Source organism: Rhinolophus sinicus, chromosome 15 (genome assembly GCF_057876585.1).
Source record: "Rhinolophus sinicus isolate RSI-liver-muscle chromosome 15, RSI-T2T, whole genome shotgun sequence".
NCBI classification, from domain to species: domain Eukaryota; kingdom Metazoa; phylum Chordata; class Mammalia; order Chiroptera; family Rhinolophidae; genus Rhinolophus; species Rhinolophus sinicus.
The window spans coordinates 129679490-129702594 of record NC_142515.1 but is presented as its reverse complement, the minus strand read 5'-3'; the positions used below and the strand labels follow the sequence as shown (position 1 = coordinate 129702594).

General features: G+C 34.2%; 1 protein-coding gene across 2 annotated transcripts in view; it reads right to left on the bottom strand.

Moving 5' to 3' along the window:
* The window catches only part of BBS7 (Bardet-Biedl syndrome 7), a 34411-nt gene that overhangs the window by 5429 nt on the left and 5877 nt on the right, over window positions 1-23105 (bottom strand). For both annotated transcript variants that reach the window (XR_012498235.2, XM_019741399.3), the window contains exons 4-15: window positions 22500-22675; window positions 19663-19849; window positions 17653-17725; window positions 17118-17234; window positions 15364-15494; window positions 11627-11711; window positions 10817-10919; window positions 9039-9231; window positions 7785-7859; window positions 5409-5474; window positions 3511-3650; window positions 1660-1824 (exon numbers count right to left, since the gene is read on the bottom strand). Coding sequence is in view for 1 of the 2 variants with exons in the window: in XM_019741399.3 (XP_019596958.3) it covers window positions 1660-1824; window positions 3511-3650; window positions 5409-5474; window positions 7785-7859; window positions 9039-9231; window positions 10817-10919; window positions 11627-11711; window positions 15364-15494; window positions 17118-17234; window positions 17653-17725; window positions 19663-19849; window positions 22500-22675 (1511 nt within the window). In the remaining variant the exon portion in view is untranslated. The remainder of the gene's footprint in view (window positions 1-1659; window positions 1825-3510; window positions 3651-5408; window positions 5475-7784; window positions 7860-9038; window positions 9232-10816; window positions 10920-11626; window positions 11712-15363; window positions 15495-17117; window positions 17235-17652; window positions 17726-19662; window positions 19850-22499; window positions 22676-23105) is intronic.

Sequence of the window (23105 nt, the reverse complement as noted above, 5' to 3'; positions counted from 1 at the left end):
ACAATTTTAATACAGTTTTCCTTTCTTAAAATGTGTACACATTTTTTGGCACCCTCTTTTTACTTCAAATAAATAACAATAAATACCTAAGACAGGTAAGAATAAAATGCTATGGGACCAGAGAAGAGAATCAAAGGAGGAGTAAAAAATGCAGCTATTCATTTGGGCCTAGAAGGGTAAGTAGAGTTTTGACTGTTAAAAAGAAAAAAAAAAAATGTAGGGACACAGAATGGTAAAGAGAAAGGCATGCTATTATAAAAACATATTATATGCTACTGGCATGTCGAATTGTCTGCTATGAATAAAGTGTGAGGTTCACTGGTACTTCAAAACAGGAGTGATTCGGGCACCCCCATTTGGGACCCCCTTCCTCTCAGGAGCTCTGACCCTCTGCTTTCAATAAACTATCCTCTTTTTAAAACAAACAAACAAACAAACAAAAAAAAACAGAAAAAAAAAACCGAAATACAAAAAAACCCCCCAAAAAAACAGGAGTCATTATTACAGGTTTAGATATGGGTAAGGTCCTCTGGAAGGTACAGTGAAACAGCTCCATAGAACTGACCCTAAAACTAGTTAGATTTCTGGAGAGTTCTTGGTTCCAAAAGGCTGCATTCTAAGGTAAAATTTTGAGTTCACAGCTGTTTCCAGAATTCAGCATGGGGAGGTCTCAGCTAGCAAATAGAAGTAGAAAACCTCAGTAATCTCAATAATCTCCTTAGGAAAGAAACCTTAAGAGACAGAGACAGGGAGAGGATAAAGAGCCCACTCACCTCCAAACAAAACAAAATAAAAAATAAAAAACACACAAAAGATCAAACAAACAAAAACAACCTACAGATGTAAGAGACAATCAGAATGCAAAGACCTTGAATAGGCAGGAAGGTACAAGCTCAAAGAGCACAGGTAGAGCAATCAGCCTTACCCAAGAAGGAAGTCATGTCACACTCAGAGATGGGAACAAAGGAGAAGGAAATCTTAGCCTCTACTGTACTGAGAAATACAAATTATGGGAGCCCCTGAGATATAGGTGGGAAGAGCACAGGAGTGCAGCTGGGAGCTTGAGAAAAGTATAAAAGAACATAGTGACCTCCACCTCATAACTCGATAGCTTCAAAAACCTGCACATTTTAAGCCGAAGTTCTCAGTCATTTTCCATTTCTGCATAAAGAAACTGATTCAGAATTTTTATTGGAATCAGAATAATGTTCAAATCAATTTGGGAAGAACTGACATGTTTACAATGTCTTCATATTGATGACTATAGAAGACGTTACTCCATAGAATCAAGTCTTTCATGTCAATAAAATTTTAAAGTTTTCTTCATGTAACTTCTGCTTGTATCTAATAAAAAATAGTCCTACAGATTTTATATGGATATTTTGTTATTGTCATTGCTACTCTGAAAGGGTCTTATTTAAACAATCTATTTTATAACTGGTTATTGTTGGGAATGGGAAATGTACTGATCTTTCATATTTATCTTTATTCAATCATGTTTTAAAACTCATTAATTTTACTTGTTTTTCAATAGATTCTCTTGAGCAGTATAGGCTTTCGATCCTATTATTTGCAAATTATTCCTATTTTAAAACAAATGAAAATTTAGAAGCTCCATTTATAAAGAAACCTTGTAAAGTAGTAACAAGTGTTATCTACCTGTAGTTACTTTCCAGTTGTGTATCCAGGAAGGTGTTCTGGAAGTAAAATGTCACACATTCTCCTGCTGGAGGTTTTTCAGGAACTTCAGGCAAGCAAAACACCACCCAGGAGTGAACTTCAGCAAAACTGAACTGGCCCGTTAAAGTCAGTGTATTCACGGGTCTATAATTTCATAGTAGAGGTACACATTTGTGTGTGGGTTTGATTAAATACATATGTATACAACACATTAACAATCAGGATTTTGCAATAGTAGCTAAACAAATTTAAAAGTATCCATTTAATTTTTCTCAGATTAATCTTACATATCAGATAAATGAACATTTAGATTTCATGAAAAAAAAATGAGTGCTTATCTATACCTCAGGCTTTTAATATTCAGTTAAGTAACATAAATAGCTTGTTTTCATTATAACATGCTTTAGAAATAAATTCAATTTACTCAGATAAATTTCATTTTTAAAAAGTTCATCTAGTATTTCTATTATACAAAGTACAAAACATACTTATACAAGAATCTCCTTAGGAAAATAATCAGCATAATGTGAAGGCAAAGAATTGGGCTTTTAATTTTAAATAAGATGAATTTGAAACCCTGCTCCATTACTTACTATTATATATCTGTGTACCATTCAGCAAGTTAGGGAATAATACCATCTATCTTGCAAAACCACACACACACACACACACACACACACACACACACACGGTTGTGAAATAAATCAAACAAACAGAGTTTAAATAAATCAAATGAGTAATTATAAACAGTTAAGAAAATATAAAGCTTGTGGAACTGAAGGTTCAGAAGGAATTTTAAGAAAATAAAAAAATTAAGAAAACTAAGAACTAGAAGGGACTTTGGGAACCATCCAAACCAACCCTCTCATTTGCAGGTGAGAAAACTTATGCCCAAAGAGATTAAGTTCTTTCCCCAAAGTCACACAGGAACAGATTTAAGAGTATAAACCGAGTCTCTTGATTCCCAGTTTGCTGCTCTTTGCAGCACGCTATGCTACCTCCACTAACAACTCCAACTTTTATGCAGGAAGACACCCTGAGAAGAATCTATCCCCTTTAATGTTTTCAAAAACAAATCTTCCTCAGGAATATTTCTCCTTATATCTATTTAAATTACATATCTTTAAAATTACAAGCTGCAGTAGGAAAACACATGGGCTTTGGTCTCAAATCATAGCTTTATTTCTTGTATCTGCAAGTTCTTTACTTTTCCAAGCCTCCCTTTCTCATTTGTAAAATGGAGCTATTACTACCTGTCTTGCTGTAAGACTTAAATGATAATGCACAACACAGGGAAAGTGTTCAACCATTCAATTCTTTCCCTTATTCTTCATTTAAACCCATGGTTTCTCATCTTCAGGAAATAAAGCGAAAAGCTACAAACAGGAGGGAATGGAAGTCAGAAATAACAGGGACTATCACAATCAATTGCTCTACAAGTATTTTCTGAGGTGAAATAGAAAGAACGACAATGCTTGAGGTCCTGTTCACTTCACAGAAAACTCAAAAGCTAAATGCTATTTGCTCACTATACGTGAGAGAGTGAGAGAGAGAGAGAGAGAGAGAGAGAGAGAGAGAGAGAGAGAGAGAAACTGTTACTGTGTTAGAGATGTCAGAATGGTAATATATGAGAGAGAGAGCGAAGTCCAGCTCAAGCCAGCCTCTAAAAGAAGACAAAGATCTTACATCTATCAGAAATATTAATCCATAACATTTAAATACTGAATTTTTAAAATGTACAAATATCTACCAGAATTCACACTATAAAAATTAAAAGCAAGTTATCTGCGCCATGTAATACCCTAAAAATAAACTCCTCCTTTGTCCTACCTGTCATGATCAATACAATGAGTTCTTTGATGGAGTGAAAGGGGTTTGATAAGGTACTGGCGGACCTGGCAGGTTTTGGGTTGAATTCTTGGAGTCACATATGCTTGAAGTGTGCCATACTGGCCTTCAATTGAGCGAATCTGATTCCACATAAAAGAAGAAAGAAAATGAAAATAATCTACCAATGTAGACATAATCTTAAAATGTTCAAAACAAGTAGTCAAGCACTAGGCCTTAATCTCTTCTGTAATATCTTGAAGAAAATAACGGCACTCTATTAAACAGCTATTTTGTACTAGTAGAGTAAAGGAAAATTTTAGAAGATTTTGGCAGTCGAAAGCAAAATTAATCCATCTATAAAAGTTACCCCGGCCACGTATTTTTAGGTGATTTGTCTATACTTAGCAATGCTATGCATTCCAAAAGACACACATTCTCACATACTAGTCTAGCACATTTAAACACACAGGTGAATAATATATGAGTCACATCAAAAAGGGTTCAAATTTAGATATTTTTGTTGAAGCGTTGAGTTTTCCAAATAACTAAAATTTATACGGAATATTTAATTTCCTCAGAAATAGGGGTATTGTAGCATAAAGCTATAAAAATCTATTGACAGAAAAAAATGTTTCCAAGAACTTAACTCTTGATTTTCTATGAAAATAGAGAAGTATACTCATAATCTATTATAATATATTTAGATTAGGAAATTGTTTTGAGAGATTTTGAAGATGGCTGGTTGAATATTCTGAGAATTCATAAACAGTTAACAGAAAGCAGTAATTCATTAAACTGTGAAGACTTAATTTTAGACGAGTTGGAAAGCTGTCCAGCTTCTCCCGCCTGCCCCCTTTCAGCTCCTCTGTTCCAATTTACGGGATGGATTGTATGTAGTACCTCTTGTGTTACTCGTATGTGGACTAAAATATATTATTTAGAAAAAAAATTACATTAAACTGGAATTTCCTTACCCAGATGTGGAAAAAACTGTGTAACAATATCTCTTAAAGGAAACATACTTTGAATCTCAGAACATGAGGAACACCAGGAAAAAAGCTACAGTCCTCCTTAATTTTTAGATCACAAATATATAAAAAGTAAATAAATAAAAAATTTTTTAAATCTGACATTAAAAATTAGATCTGTATGCCACAATCAATATTTATTTATAGAAGTGATTATGTTACTAAATTGCTAAAAGAAAACTTTAAAAGATTTTCTCTGGAACAGATAGTAATAAATGATATCACTGGAATGCAGACAGAAAAATCCAGATAGTAGGAAAATATACGGCAAATGCTCTAATACTTTAATAACCAAATGACCTTATTTGGACCATGACTGGATCAAACAAACAATAAAAACAAAAGTTAGAGAACTGTGAAAACTAAATATTTGATGACATGAAAGAATTGTTAATTGTTTTAGATGTGATAATAGTATTATGTTATGTTTTAAAAGAGAGTTATCTTTTAGACACATACACTAAAATATTTACAACTGAAATTATAAAATATCTTGTCTTTGCTTTAAAATAATTTGGAATGGAGAGAGTATAAACAAGATTGCCAACAGTTGGTCATTGCTGAAGCTAGAATAATTACTTTTACACATGTTTTAAACTTTCCATAATAGAAAAGTAGAAAAAATATTTCCAGTTAGAGGAAATTAAGGATTGGTAAATTTAGAGCAGGTGACTGGTTGACTAATAATAGCAGAGATAATGGTCTGGGCTGAATTAAAACCTAACACATCATTCAAAAGTCATTACTACAAAATGAATCATTTCAGGGAGAAATTTAATACAAAGATATATCATTTTTGTTGCAAGATATATACCAAGGTAAAGAAGAAAGTTCAAACTTTCAAGTAAAGGTATTTTCAAACATTTTTACCTTGAGTTCCAGCCTTGTGGTATTTGCCTGGCACCGATAAGTGGCAAGAAGAAAGTTGTCATTTGACTGGGAAGAATTGAAAGTTAAGGAAAAGGATAAATCCATGTTTTTAACAATAAAAACAACATCAATAATGGTTACCATTTACTGAGCACCTATCACCTGGGCGGCACTGTGCTAAATGCTTTTTGCTTATTTCTATAAACAACCCTATGCAGTAAGATTCACGAAGTACGTTTTAACACATGAAGAAACTGAGGCATGAGGAGTTGGGTAAATTTCCCAAAAGCCAGTAAGTAATAAATTGGAACTCAAATCCATACCTTTCAGACTCTAAAGGTCATGCCCTTTCTATCTTGAGTCTCTACAACAACGTTTTAAAATATTAATTGTTCTTCTAAAATTTTAATGTATGGTACCAACTCCTAATGTTTATAAGACGAAAACATCAATGTTTGGTATAGAATGTCTTTGATTTTCACAAATACTTATAGAGGACTGAGAAATATCTCACCAAGTAGCACAGTCCCACATGTTTGTTGAATTAAATTGGAGAGGTTAGTTCAAGTATTGTAACTTCTTGAAATTGAATATTAAACTACCAAAATAGAAAAATATATCTGGGTTCATGAATTGCAAATGCAAAGCAACATGAAATATTTGATATGCAATTTTCATGTACTGTTATTTCCCTATATTTAATAACTGAAGAAATAAAAAGGATGCAAATATCAAAAAGAAAATTCAAACATTAACATTTCAAATCATTTAAACCTAGTCAGCATAGGCTCAATCAACTGAAAAATAAATTAATTTTTGTGGAATTAAAAACAAATATCAGGTACTTAAGTATTTATAGATAAAATGATATAGATTCGAAGAAATAAAACATCTGGGATTAGGTTTGGAATGGGGGAAAAAAGGGTGAAGAGCATAAAGTAAGACTGGCCATATGTTGAAGTTAGTGGTGAGTGTATGGAGATAATTATACTATTTGTACTTTTGTATATACTTGAAATACCCATAGTAAGGTTTTTATAAAGCTATCATTCTAGAGAATAGGTTTTAAACTACTATAAAATAATCATTCCAAAGAATCCTGCAGTGATGTAAATAAAAGGTTAGTCTTTCATAATAATTGAGGAATTAAAGATTTTATGTTTATATTACCTTGATTTTTTAAATGATCATAAAAGTGTAGGCCCTAATTTTTTACGTATGTTTTAATTCTCAAAAAGGGATGACAAACCATATATAATATAACTGTTACAAAATCTCTTATCAAGAAAAAAAGCTTTAATATGAAATTATATTACATTGAAAATTAGTCCCTCACATAGCTATCAAGTAATTGGATTTAAGAGATCAGAGTTAGGAAGGGATCTTTACTCTTTTTATTCCTTTTATATTTATCCCTTTTTCATTTGTGTAACTAACTAGCAGCCAAGCCCAGTCCCGCCCCGTTCTGGCTTGCCTTGGGCAATGCAGCCACTCCAGACCTTCTGTTTACCTAACTTCTCTTCAGGAGCCACCTGGAGCTCTGAGATTGCTAGTCTGCTAGCACGAAGCAGAAAGAAGTGATATAATTAGCAGGTCCCAAAGCTCTGGCGAGACTTCATCTGAGATTCCTTGTACACAGTAAATGCTCAATAAATGCCTACTGAATGAAGGTTAAGCAAGAGTCAACAAGCCCAGAAAAGTGAGGAAGGGCAGGCAGAAGGAACAGATCACGTTCAAATGCATGAATGTGTGAAATTACATAGCATTTTCAAGAAATTTTAAGAATGTCAGCTTGACAGAAATAATGTGTATGGAAGAGAAGGTAGCTGCTGCTGAAAGATAAGTTGGAGATGTAATCAAGAGCTGAATCATGGACAATCTTTTACGTCACAATGAGGAATCTAGACTTATATGCAGCAGGAAACAAGGAATCTTCCAAAGGTTTTGCGGTCGAAACGACAGTGATGCATGTATTTTAGGAAGGCCTCTGGCGGCAGTGAAGGCACAGCTGGCAGTGAGGCGACAGAGGCAGAGCAAGTGGGGGATGAGCAGTTCCAGCAAGCATGCTGAGGGTGCTGAGGGTGCAGAACGTCAACAGACGTGCAAATGAAGCCAAACAAAGGCAGAATGGCCAGGAAGATAGAAAGGGCAGGAACCATTAAGTAATTGGATTTAAGAGATCAGAGAAAGGAAGGGATCTCGGACAACACCCTAGTTTACAGGTTATCTGAGGACAAAGAAAGAGAGCAGCAGATTTTGAGGGAAAGTTGTGAAGGGAGAGACTGAAGAAACAATGAACCCTAGTGACATTTACAGGCTTTATTCAAAATGGCCTAAGAAATGAAAGCATCTGAAGAATTCTGTTTTTTTACTCACCTCAGAATCACAGCTGCTAAAGCTGACAACAGCAGAATTTTTATCCACATCAAGTAAATCTATTGGAACATCACTCTACAGTCAATATTCAAAGAAAAAAAAAGGTTCAGATGGAAAACTAAAAATTTTCACAAAACATGTTTTCACTAAGGGTTATTCCTGTATCATCTGAATTTACATTTGGTAATATGTGCTTCTAGAAAATAAATCTAACAGGGAATTTATCTTACAATGACTTATTTATCAGAGATTATAGAATGTTGTCTCTCACTAACCCCTTAAAGGTATAATCTTCCTATTATTGTCTGTGCTAGCTAAAAATGTTACAATGGATCGCAAATAATCATACGGCCATTCTGATTATATCAGTTTCTCTTTTATCAATTTTAACTTCAGTTGTAACACAGAAAGGGGATGACTTTCGGTCCCCTCTGGAGAGGCAGTTTTGAGGAACCGCTGTTGCACTTTTGACATTAATCGTGCTCCTAGAGTTGTTCAATGCAGCTGCCCCCAAGCTAGCATTAGTTAAGAGAGATTTCTGCCTTTCAGTTCTAATGAATAATCTGATCTTTCCCTATCTTTTAAAACCTTGTCCTCTTCTTCCTCTTTATTCTTTTCTCATTTTTTGATGGCTTTTTCCATCATTTGCTTGTTTTCCATTCATCATACTATATATCATCCTTTTCAACTCCATGAATATATCCCAAGTTAAAGGAAAAAGTAATTAAGTATATTGATGAATGGAGTTGTATATTATTATTCCTAAATTTCACCTTTGGGATTATCTCCTTTGCCTACTGATCTCCCTAGAAAGTGGTGGTTGATGAGCAGGCTGTACCGCAGGCTACCATTTTAGTATTTGGAGCTTGAGAAAAGGTTCGAATAAGGGCATTAAATACTGGAGTTTTCTAAGTTGCACCTCTGTTATGCTCCTCTTATAGGTTAGCTAAAGAACAAAATCCTTACTGTCCTTTCTGACTCAACTGGAAACTTAAGTCCATCAGCCTTTTGTTTAGTATGTATAGGATAAATAAAAGGAAAGATATAATTTAGATAATCTATGAGCAAAATGGTCATCTCATGGAAGATTAAGATAAACCTTTAAAATTACTATCTAAACTAAATATAACATTTAAAAGACAAATATTGAAAATTACTGTCTAAAACTAAAAGGGGTCAATAATAATTAGAGCACATGACTGGTTTGCAAAATAGATTCAGTCATAAAACAAAGAAATTCGACATTTTGCTTACCTGTATTAAGACATTATCTATTGCTGTCTGCACCTCTAAGATGAGGCTGTAGCTGGCATCATCTTTATTTAATGTAAACTTGTCATTTATACTAAATGAAGGTACTGTTGATTTTGCTTTGCTTGACTGAGAAGATTGCTGATATTTCTCTCTTTCCTGTAGTACCTTATACTGCAGGTGTTCCAACTCACTGCTATAGGAAAATATGCACAACTTCGTCAGCTATAAGGGTAAACACTTGAGGTCCTTTGAATGTTTATAAAAATTTGAGACACTTACTTCTGCAAAATGGACTTTTATTGGTTGAACTAGAACTATGACACTAATAGGAACAAATTTTTTGCTTTTATAACTGAACAAACGATTCAACATTATTTATCTCTAATCTAAACATTAAAACATCCACTCAGTCCCACAGCAGCAATATTAATAAAGAGTTGTAAGTATCAAAGCAGGTTGCAAATAATCAATTCTAATGCAAGATCTGGTTACAGGTCCATGTAGTATTACACAGAAGAGAACCTGATTGTACTGGGGCAGAGGAAGACGTCAGACTTAATAAGAAACAAAATGTGTGAAAGCAGTAAACATGCACCTTTCAGGAAGCGTTAAGGAAGAGACAAAATAAGAATTAACACCTGGGGGACCACGAGGATAATCATGAGGCAGGGGTATAGCTGCAGTTTTACCTGGTGTTGGGGAGGATTCTGCTGAGACTGCACTGTGCAGCATCGCTGACACTCCAATTACTGGCAAAGGCCATTTGCAAATGAAGTAAATAGTAACTGAGGTAGACCAACCCGAGGCTTAGCTACTACCCCAGTGTAGGGGGAAAAGTCTAGGGAGCATCCTGGAAGGGGTTTGTGCAATGAACAAAGGAAAGGACTCATTTGTTCAAGAAGTGGTACTGAGTGCTTCAAATGTATCTATGTTCCAGGTGCTGAACGAACAAAACAGGAGCTTCTCATGAGCTTTCGTCAGGAGGGGCAGACATGGTTATAAATGTGAGGTATTGTACTGAGGATGTGAGATAGTCCTCGTTAACTCTACTTGGTATCCTTCTTGTATAATCATTAGAGCTTGCTCTCCTGGTGGCGTTGGTCAATCGGCTTGTGGAGAAATTGTAGTGTAGCTTTAGTGAACTAGTGCTTGTGGAATTTTGCTGCCTTAAAAACCCTCAACTACCATCAACAAATTATTGGCCCTCTCTCCCCGAAGGGGTTGACAAGGGCTGAAGTAGGGAGAGCAGTCATTAAAAGCTTCAGCAACTCCCACATCTTCATTATATGAAGCAATTTTGCTTGAGTCCCCTTCAAAGGATTTGACAAACTGAACAGGCCACGAAAGCAATCCCTCTGTGTCAGGAAGTCAATATCACTCACATCCAGTAAGAAAACTTAGAAGCCAAAGTTACACATTCAAAAAAGCCCATAGGAGCAGTTGACATTACAATTAATGAGGAACACAGCCATCTGTATTAGTTTCTTTCTAATGTCCATGGAAAAAAAAACCCAAAACACTACAATTATCTATAACTAAACAAATGCAAAAACATAATTATTGATCTAAATAAAGTCGACATAGAACAAAGTATACAAAAAGTATATTTCTAACTCTAAAATATTAATCAGCACTTACTGATAATTTTCTCAAACTGATAAACTTTCATTAATTATATTAAATATTTCCAAGAAAATATACTGCATGTATAAGTAATAAACAACCATACACTTCAGGAAATGAAAAATAAAAAGGCAAACAAAAAAATCCAAAATTACCGTAAAGAAGAAATTTTATTTTGCATGTCCTGATTAATTTTCAGTTCCCCTCCTGGTCCACTTTCCTTATGAACAGGCTCTGTTGTCAGACCTGTAACCCAGCCTGTAGAAAGGAGTTAGAATCGTGTGCCATCAGTGCTGCTGCTCTTCACAGAAACCCCATCTACATGCCCCTTTGTCCACCACCATCAGCCTCGCTTATTCCTCTTCAAACAAAACAAAACACAAAATAATTCACACTGGAAAATATTCAAACCATAAAGAAATGATGTCAGCATTCTGTGATACTGTTTTTGCTTTGCCTAAAAGATTGTAATACTATGATTAAGGAAATTTTTCACTTCTTAATTTACAATTTTAGTTTTCAAGTATGGAATAAGTCAACACATTCTAGCAAACGCAAAAATAGCTGATGAAAAAGAATTGTTTTTCAGCAATTATTTTCATGGAAAGTTAAAATATTGTATAACTACTGTAAGAATGCAAAAATGACCTACTCAAAAGCAAGCAAGTTTTAATAAGAAATATATTCAGTAACAAAACATAAATTTGTTTTTAAACCAAAGAATATCATTGAACATTTAAAGATACTAGTGATATGCCAGGCACTCTTAAAAACTGTTATTTAAATATTAACTGTTTTGTAAATCAATCTGTCCACTCCTTCATTTTTTAACCAATAAAGCTTTTAATGCTGTAGATAAGAGTGAGTTAGTAATAACACTTTTTAAAAAAGTCATCAAAAGCTATTTATTTATATTTTTCATTACTGATTTTTTTTCTTCAACTACGTCCTACCACTTCCCTTACCTGAATATGTGGACAATACGATCTCATCATAGCCATCCTTCCCTACACAACCTCCCTGGACAGATGTGACACTTTCCGACAAGGCCTAAGATAAATTCAAGATCAAGCACTTCATTAGTAACTAAAAATTTCACACGTGTTAAAATAAGCCACAAAATATATTTTCCTGTCTCCAGACATTCAACATATAATTATTGAATACTTATTATGTGCAGACACTGAGATTGGAAAGGTAAAAATCCTGCACAAATGTCAGAAAATTTCAGTGTTTTCACATTTGGAGAAAAGACTGAAAGTGACTCCTATATTTGTGTGTACCACTCAGCTATAGGCGTCATCTAATGAGCAAAAATGTGTTACTTATATAATAACGTATTTTTAAAATGACATAAGCAAAACTCTCAAAACGTTTAGTCTATTATCTGAATTCCACAGACCACCTCTCATGTGTTTTGTCCAAATAGTTTTATTGATGAATACAGAAGATCATACCCTATGAGGAACCTTTGAGAAATTTGCTACTTTAGAGAGAAAGCAAGTTTTTCAGAAAGTTCAGGCTTTATAGCTCTTTTAAGCAATACTTTCCAAACTTGTCTGATAATAATCACTTGAGTGAGTCAACCAGCAATCTGTATTTTTAACAAACACTCCAGGTCAGTGGTTTTCAAGCTATTCGGAAAGCAAGTAGTATATTTTATATTGCAATCTGGTATACATTCATGCATGAACGTGTATAACAACAGATATAAATTAAAAGGTTTGTATTACATGCTGATATATTCTAATCCATTCTATTTCATTAAAAAAAAAAAAGGGTTGGCAACCCACTAATTGGTTTGACCAGTAGTTTGAAAAACTCTGCTAGGTAATTCTTATCAGGAAAGGGTAAGAAACATTGTTTTAAAGGAGAAGATGGAGGAAATGGATTTAAAAACTAGCATTAAAAATTCTAGTTCTCGTCATCTTTCTTGTAGGAGGCAAACCTTAGAGCTATTCTGCCAATCAGGCTATCTTAGCCTTTCCGGAGATGAGAACCTGAGAGAGTCAAGTAACAAAGGTTTGATTATAAATTTGCAAAAAAGTTATTTTTCTTTTTTTTTTTAACAAGTGCATCTCACATACGTACACTTGAAGTCTTCAAAACTTTCTGTTCATGTTCCCACTAAAGTTATTCTGAAAAATAACTATGCACCCCCTTGTACATTTATAAGCTGCCTTTTAGATTTTTCATCACAACTTTAAATAGTTACAAAGAATGTAGTTTCTGGAAGTTTTAAAGATTATCATTTTAAAATAAAGCTGTCACATTCTGTAATCATGCCCAATGAATCTAAATACCAGGACAAATTTACATACACAATCATTGGCTTAAAAAATGGAGAAACAAATCCTTCTTTAAAAGTTGGGAATTTTACATTGTTCCTTTTTCTTCTTGAATTCTTATTTCCTTCCATTCTACTTCCCCCACACATATTTATCTTAATGAAATGTACTCATATGCTTGAAATTTATACTTTTCTGCAACCAAGAAAAAATAATTGAAATGGTTTTATCTTCTGTGATCTTAAAGGTTTAAGCATTAGGAATTTCTGTCATTATAATTAGTATTACACAACTGATGAAGACAAATTTACAAGTTTTAGTAAACAATTAATGCAAAAGCAAAATTCTATAGGAAATGAATCTCATCAGATAAATGGAGATTATTTTTTCCTTCCAAATTATTCATGCATCATAAATGAATATTATTTATATATTACTACAGTAAGACTAGGTTCAACATCAATTCTATTCCTATTTTTCATTTTCACAGATACAGCACTAATCAACCTAGGTCATATAAAGATGTTGATGAGAATAAAAGAAATTTTGTTATAGAAAGTTCACTCAATTGTTTAAACATCCTCCAAGTTATATAGCTAAAATCACCCATTGATCTACCCCCAAAAATGTTTTTTAATGACATATCGTCTGCAACTTGATCAGGTTCCCCTTCAATTTATCGAAAGAAAAACAATGGAAACCATCTAACTTAGAGAAGGATATCTTAGGCAGTCAATAGAGTCACACACTTTCTCACTTCCTGAGTGGTTTATTAGGTGACTATTAATTATAATTTTTATTTTTTTCATTCATTTAGAAGTACCTTAATTAACCCAATGTACTCAAAAGTTACAAAAATAAAAAAATTGTTAATTTCTATGTTTTTGCTTATACATTTTAAAAATTCATTTATCTTAATGTACTTCAAGTACATTTTAGTAAAAGTCTCTCAGAGTTGTAGATTTAACTAATTCAACTTATCTTTTTAAAAAAATCATATAACTGTAAAGCAGGAGACTAGCTAATATGGTATAGACATAGTTTACGTGAATAACAACATGGACTGCCAATCAGGGAACTAAACTCACAAAAATAGACCTTGCTCTTTCCCTCAAAATATTGACAAATGAATATCTATTTATAAGCTTAAGTTAAAATATGATGTTTAAGGTATATATATTAATATATTCTTTTTATGATTTGCTCCTTAACTTTTTTTGATTAACCAACCATTAGTCCAGACTACGTCAGATAAGAGGACTTGTGATTAAGAAAACAATAAACTAATGGCATGAATCCAAGATGAGGCAGTGTATTTGCAGCCTTAACAGAACCTGAAAGAGTACCTCTGCCATCAGACAAACAGGAAAAAGAGTAGGAAGACAGGATTTCTTAGTGTCACACCCAGCAAAGCAGGGAAATGCTATGTCACTACTGGAGTTTGGAACAGAAGTCATGGCGGAGACTTAGGGTCTAAATAGGAAAGTTTCTCAGGGGTTGATGAGAAAAATACAGGAGATTACCAACAAAACATTACTATAGGTTTTTAAGCCTAAACTGTTTTTTGCATCATTAGCAAGATGACTTTTTATACCAAAGTGAGATGAACAAATATGAAATAAATTTAGAAAATAAGTCGAATAATATTTTTATCCCCGTATTATCTATATAATATACTTTATACACCAAAACATCTGTATGTGCTGATCTACAGTTAAAGTTGGGACTGGGTGGCATAATTATTAGAGAAATTAGACAAAAAGGAAAAGCTGAACTGAGTCAGTGCATCCTGCATAAGGCAGGACGGAGAAACCCTGGACTGGAGAATTCCCACTTCATGAAAATGAAAGACTCAGTTTATACCAGAATGCTTCTCCATGTGACTCTGTACCTTGGGGTAAACAAGTTTAATTACATTTAAAATTTGTGAAATGAAAATTACTCTTACCAAGTAATTCTTATTCAGTGGACCTTTGGGTGGCTAGAAGTGAAATTGTTACTTTTTGCCTCTTTGCTTAAGGATATTTTTTATATTGTCCTAACAATATGAAGCTTATTCTTGAAACGTTATTACTTTAAAAAACAGTCTCATTTATGTTACCCAAACATACGCGTATGTTACATATGTTATTCCTATAATCTATTACGTATTATAGAAACTCAGGCAAAATATTTAATACTTTAGATATACAATATTTAGAATCCAAATGAAAAAATAATTTATTATTCAGCTTGAAGGCAACAGTCTATTATTCAAACACAAGAGTAGTCTAGAGATTTTGATAACATCAAGGCAGCAATATTTTAAGCCAAAACAACATTTTAATGTATAATAAAACCCAAATCATCATAGTCATCTCTGTAATTATTTGATGCATAATAAGCAGATACAGTCTTTTTAAAAATGAACTTACCTGATCAAATCGCAGGACAGGCTCATTTGCATTATCAAAGCTATAAACTTCCACCATTCCATCATCTCTCCCAACAAGTAAATCTTTAACCCCATCACCCACAATGTCAAAGCTGTCAACACACAAAATACCTTTAAAAAATAATATAAGTGATAAGTTGTTAATAAAACTAATATTATAGTCAAGTATATACCAAGTAAGCATGAACATGGGGGCAAAACAACAAAAACTCTGAGCATAATCTAGTGTCCCTTTCTTTTCCATCCACATCCATTCATTTCCAAGGCTTTAAATATAATCTACATGGCAATGGCCCCTAAGTTTCCATCTCCAGCTCTGGCCCCACCCCAGAGCTGCAGACTCATCTATCCAAGTCCCTATTCAGCATCTTCTCTGAGACATCCGGTTGCATCTCAAAGTTTCCGTGCCCCAAACAAAACTCTTTATCCCCCTCTTCAGCACACCCCAACAATAATGCTCCTTCCCCAGATTCCCCGCATCTCGGTATGATACCACCCAGTTTCCTAGGCTAAAAATCTAGACTGCATCTCTGATTCCTCTCTTTTTTCTCACTTCCCGCATCAAACCCATTAGCTAATTCTATCAGCTCTACCTCCAAAATATATACTCCTTCCTTCCATTCCCAACTACCATTTGCCTAGTCCAAGCTACTGGCATATCCAGCCTAGACCAGGATAAATTATAACAACTACAACAAAAACTTCTTAACTGACCTCCATGCTTCCAATTTTGATCTGCTTCCTCCAAAATCCATTCTCTATCCACTTTTGTTTTGTTTTGGTAAATTAGATCATGTCACGTCCCACTTACAACTCTCCAATGACTTCCCACTGCACTGAGATTCACATGCAAACTCTTCTCCATCGCACACGAGGACCTAAACGATTTGGTCCCACCCTGCCTCTCTGACTTCAACTCCGTGCTAATGCATTTAGCCACACTGGTCTTCCTACTGCTCCTCAAATGAATCATGTTTACCTCTGCCTCAGGTCTTTGGTCCTTAGTTTTTCCTCTTTCTGGAACATTCTTTGCCCCCAAATCTTTACATTACTAACTCATGTTCATATCAATCAGATCTGAGCTCAAATTTCACCTCTTATAAGGCACCTCCCATGACCACCCAGTCTAAAGGTAGGCCTCCTCCTTCTACGCATCACTCTCTAGCACATTACCCTGTTACATTTTCTTCAGGTGACTAGTTGAAGCTATCTAATTTACTTATTGGTTTATCCTCTGTCTCTTCTAACCTGGAAGTATTTGTTGGAGGAATAAATATATGAATAAACATGCTGTACTTATAGTTATCTCACTACCTACCAAGTCAGTTATAAATTCCCCTTAGAAAGCAGAAATTCCTTAGAAAACAGGAATATTCCCTGATCCGCTGTACTTCTTCCTTGCCTCAAACCACGTACTCCCCAATTCCAATTAATTCCCTACACCAAACAATGAAAAATGGGTTTGAGCATAAAATGATGTTATAGATGGACATTAGCGCATAAGAGCCTATCCATCCCAAATTACTATTAGCATGTTTTACTTTAAAAATTTATGCCAAAAATATGATAGCCCTGCTAAGTAAACAAATAGTGAATGTATGAGGTGGCTCTGTGACTTGCTAAGTCTGCTATATACATACTCTGAATAAATAAAACAGAATGAACTATATAATCTAGGATATTTTATTTAATAATCACCAAAATTTCAGAATATGAACTACATCAAAAACATACCTCCCCTCTTTTTCTCATTTCGAATTTCCCATTTATGTATTGGCTTGGATGGAGTGATTTGAATAAGCCCAAGTTTTCCATCTGATGTTCCAAACAAAAGGTCTTCTCCGGAGTCACCTAGTTATAATTAAAGTCAACATATTATATTTATCCCACCACTCATCTCTTTAAGATTAAAATTTTTCATATACATTGACGTTCATGTAAAAATCTCATTTAAAAATATAAAGACAGAAAACTTAATTTGTGAGGATGTTATATATTCACAGAACCTTATAATGGTAAGAGGTAACACCCTTCCTTATCATTTAACTTTAAGATGAAAAAACTGAAAATTAAAGTTCAATAAGTCATTACTATAAGTTACTGGCAAGTTATCAGACATCCACCATCTCAATTCCAGTTCATGAAAAATGTTCTTTCTACAATTTCCCATTTTCCCTTAATATATAGTTAAATGATTAAAACCCTGAAATGTCTAGACTTAACATAAGGCACTCCCTTATTTGATTGTGAAAACTGAAATCCCGATTACCGCCATTTCCATTGTGCAGAGTTAAAACAGCAGGTGGGCCAGGAACTTCGACTTCATATACCACGTCAGATCCCTGAAGGAGAACAAATATTTTAAAAGTGAAACAGAATACAAAGCTAAACTGATACAGGCACTCAGAAATAGCAGCAATATTCATATAAAGAACTCTAGAATAAAACTGCTGAAAAAATTAGGTCACAAATACCAATGTGTACTTGTTAGCAATTTGCACGTGTTAACTCATTTTAAAATAAAATGCAAAGATCAATAAGAGAAATATTTAAAATACTCTCTGCTTTTAATATTTTTCATTTTAAATACTCTATTTACCTGAAAACTTGACACTGGTAACTCTCCTAACAACACCTCCAGGAACATGCTTTTTTTTCTGTCCTAACATAGCGCACATTCAAACATTAAACAGACCCAAAGTCACTTCCTAAGAAAAATTTTGGCCTTGCCTTTGGGTATTTCCCAAATCCACTTCAGTGAGAGGCAGAATGGCCTGCTATTTAGATAAGAAAACAAGGCAGGTCCTTTTATCTGTCTTTTTTTCAATCTTGCCACTTGTAATGCTTTTATGTAGGGCATAGTATTTGTGAAACTGTAAACAATGAGGTAGAAGTACTTATACTCATATGGAAAAGACATCTATGATAAACCATTTGATGGAAAAAATCGCAAAATTATAGTAAAAAAATTAAATATATAAAGAACATATAAAAGAGGCATATGCTTTCTTTCATGTAAAATAACATTTAAAAGTTTACAGAGATCTACATAAAACTATATAAACACAAAAGAATATACACAAGACTGTCTAAAAAAGGCTACCTCTGGGGCAAGATTGCCTAGAAAGGCAGATGGGGAACAGGAGACGTGTGCAGGGCAGAGGCAAGACTAATTTCCTGCTTTCCATAAATCCTTAGTGTTTTTGAGGTTTTTTTTTTTTTTTTTTTTACAATAAACATAGGAACCTCTTGCTGTTAAACAAAGCAGAATCTATTGAATGCTAGCCAGCTCCTGCTAAAAGCCTTATTCAAACAACTCATATTTGGGAGCACCTGTGAGGGGAGAAATTATCATTCATGCCTCTAGAATGAAACTTTAATTCCTCAAAGAAAAAAACCCGATAGAGCCACTGGATTTTTCCTTTTATAAAAGGGCTGATGCCAAGAAATGGTCATATGGCTATGAAATTCCAAAGAGTGAGACAGCCTGTGGTGGCACAGGATGAACAGCTAGACTTTCGTTCAGCTGCACTATCATCAGGCTAAGTTTCTGAACCAATTAATCCACCTGTTATGTTACCTGCACTTAATTTGATGGGTCGTGTGTGTGTGTGTGTGTGTGTGTGTGTGTGTGTTTGTGTGTATTTTATTGAAAGTCACTTCCAAGAAGACATAGTTATAACTATTATTAATAACAATGGCCTTACGTAGTTGTTTTAGCCAATTGTGGTTTTCAGTTTTTCAATCTATCACCCATTTACTTATCTAACAAATATTTACTAAGCACTTATTGTGTTCCACATACTGTCATAAACAGTGGATAAATTCAAATGATACAACCCTGATCTCAACTATCCCTTGTTAAAGCCTAACAACTTCTCCTAAACCCAATTTCCTCATTTAATGTGATTTTTTGGGAGAGGGGCGGGTGATGGAGGAATAAAGCAGAAAAACAAACCAAAAAAACCCCCCTGGTACTCCACTGTGATTGTATTAGCTCAAAAATTGTGTGTGTGTGTGTGTGTGTGTGTGTATGTGTGTGTGAGGAATTGTCCTTTCATTCATATACGTCTCTCTAAAATCTTGCCAAAGATCTGAACACATTTGCCTCAAGTAAAAAAATTAGATTATCAATTAAAATATTAAAATTTTTTTTCTAGTTAAGCAGGACGTTTAAAGTGGTAGAAATCAATACAGTAATTTATCTCAAGTACACATTGTTTATCAACATTCATTTACCTAAACTATGAAAAATTACAAAAATGCAAATAATAGCAACCTGTAAAACTCTGAGAACTCTGTCCTGGCAGGCCAATACCGGTGTAATACGAGGTAATCTTTCCACTGGAAGGCAGATGACATCATTGATTTTGTCCCCAGAAAGGTAATAATGTTGGTCTTTGCAATCACAATAATGGTTATAGATGTAACTTGCACTGAGAAAGAGGTCTGAGCCAGATATGTGCCTAAGGATATTAAAAGTAATTTAAGACATCCATGTTCTTTTAAAATAAGCACAGAAAACTCCTGATTTTTTTTTTCAGATAAAAATAAAAGTTTATACAGTTTACTATCATTTTATCACAGACTTGGAGAACACAGTTTTGGGTTTTATTGTTTGTTTTGATTCCCCGTCCCCTTATTTAATTCCTAGCCTTTTGGTATAACACTGATTTTGAAAGATGAAAATAAGAATCATAAGGCCTCAGGCCTCTCAAAAATTGAAGTCAGAAAACTGAAAACAAAGAATGATCATTTAATTATCTATACTGAAGACAAACATGTCAAACAGCAACCACTTTTGAATGTGTAGTATGTGCCAAGCACTGTCCTGAGTGATTTACATCTGTTAACTCAATCATCAGAACTCCATAAACTAGGGATCATTATTAACCCTTTTTACAGGTGAATAATAAAATGTTAAGTGACTTGCCTAATGGCACACAACTACTAGTAGATTGCAACTCAGGTAGTTTTCAGCTCTAGAGTTAGTTTTCTTACTACCACACTATATTGCTTAGAAAAGGCTATTTGAAGGCAACCTACTTTAACTAAATGATAAACAGTGCGACAAAATGACTAAATTAGAACTTTATTTTGAATAAAGAAATGAAAACAAATCCATTTCAAATTATATTTAATGTAATTTAGTAGTCACAACTATGTTTTAATTCTTAAGATTGAATCGTTTTCACTGGGGAGCTGAAATTTTTGGACAAAAACATTATCTTTCACTTCTAGATTGCTATTATCATGTGATCATAAAGAGGATACTGTGGTTTTATTGGAAGGTTTTACCTATTTCTCCACCTCTAAGGTATATTTAAAATTTGGGGGGTACTAAAATTATTCCTTTATATAACGATCTCACTGACTTTCTCAGCTTCAGTTATTGTTTAGGTGGCCTCACTTTGTGGCTCTGCACATGATTTCAGTAGTGCTCTTGATATTTCTATCAACCCAATGAAACTTCCTATCTTTTTCAAGGTTTGAAATTTCACGTGAAACCTGTCTGCATTATACTTCCATTACATTGTCCATAGTACTGCTTGGGAGTCACGACTGTTGACAAGAGTGAGACACATAGAAGCAGCAAGCCAGGAAGGATGTGTGAATGGTAACCAATTTTATAAGCGATCAACTTCCTTATTGAATATTTTCAAGTTATAACCTTTTTATCCTATGCAACCTTATAAAAATGTGGAGATTCAGATAATTTTTCAAAAGCTGAGCAAAGAACCTTATCATCCCACCTTTGCCACTCCAGTAAAAACATTTAAGAAACTAGGTAAAGAGACTATTGGCTGGGAAACTCGTTATTTTCCCATCTCTGTCCATACACCTTTCTGAATGTGAAGGTATGCTAATAATTATTACTTAATTATCACTGGCCACGCCTATCTACAAAAGCATTTCAAAAGTATTATATTCTGGGGGCAGCCGGTGGCCCAGTTGGTTAGAGCACGAGCTCTGAACAAAAGGGTTGCCTGGTCGATTCCCACATGGGCCAGTGAGCTGCGCCCTCTACAACTAGACTGAAGACAATGAGCTGCCGCTGGACTTCTGGAGGGGCTGCCGGATGGTTCAGATGGTTAGCACGCAAGCTCTCAACAATAAGGTTGCTGGTTCAATTCCCACCATAGGATGCAACAAAAGATTGAAAACGGCAACTGGACTTGGAGCTGACTGCGCCCTCCACAACTAGACTGAAGGACAATGACTTGGAGCTGAGAAACATACTGTTTCCCAATATTCCCCAATAAAAAATTAAAAAAAAAAAAGTATTATATTCTGGTTGAACCACTTGCCATTGTTTACTTTTTATCTAGTCTCACCAAGCCAATGTTTTACAGCCCAGACATCAGGACATGTATTGAGCAGTATACAGAATTATACAGGGGAGCTATGCATTACACAGAACTCTGAACTGAATCAGTAGTTTCCAAACTGAGGCCTGGCTGCATCAGATTCAAATGAAGAACTTTCTTTTAACCCTCTCCTAATAATTCTGATTTTGTAGGTGTGAGGTAGGACAAAGAATCTACTATTTTAAGCTTCTAAGGGATTCTCCTAAATAGAAGATTTGAGGAACAGTGGATGAGATGAACTTTAAATCCCTTTCCAGTCCATGATTCAAAAACTAAAATTTTAATTGCAAAATTTCACATTTCAGGAAACCATTAAGGGAGCTATTTTTTCACTTAGAGTCTTACCTGACTCACCTGAAATTATACCCTATTGGTAGTCACCAACTTTGATGGTCAGCCTTTTAAGAAAATGATACTACCTCAAAACAAGAACTACTAGAGATAGCAAAGAAACAGAAACTTAAATATCTGGAGATTTCTTTCTTTTTTTCCTTTTATACCTTGATCTTAAATCATAACTGAACCAACTAGTCAAAAATATATAAATACTATTTTAAAAAGACAACATTTCAAAAACTGATTGATTTTATACTGATTGTAGGTCAAATTTAATTTCTGACTTACAAAGTACCTTCAGTCAATTTTATTTCCCAGAAAACCTATTAAGATATGATACTTAATCAAATGTTTGTCACCTGTCCAAAATATTGTAAATGGGTAAGTAAAAATAAAAACAGAATAAACATACATAGCTTTAATGCTTTCAGTGAGGTTTGTTTCAAAAGAGAGGAACTGTTTTCCTCTCTTTGTGAATCCTCTAATCTCAGATCCTGCAGCAATAAAAATTTTCTCCTGTGGTGTGTTAAGAACCCCTCCTAGTTCCAGTCTTGCAATCTTCTGCCCGGGTAAAGTCTTGAATACTGCCTGCAAAAATCATTGAGGAAAAAATTAAGTACACAGATTTATTGTAAGCATTTTCCTTTATTGTAAAAATGCTGTGATTTTTAAACTTAGAAAAATATTATAGTACTAGTATATAAAAATACCTTTAGATACACATGGATTTACTTCAGTAGGTCTTCTGGGTTTTTTTGCTAAATATATTCTAACTTTAGAATACTTATCCCACACATATTTCAGTGACACCACTAAAATCTAAACTCTTGCAACTCAAAGTAGGGTTCACTAAGCAATCGCTAGTGAACTATATGATTAATTTTCTTAAAAATGCAGAATGTCAGGCCCAACCCCAGATCTATGGAATGAAACACTGCATTTTAATGAGATTCCTCAACTGCTTGCAATGGACAGGATTTTACACTTTACTCATCTTTTAAAAATAACCTCTCCTGTT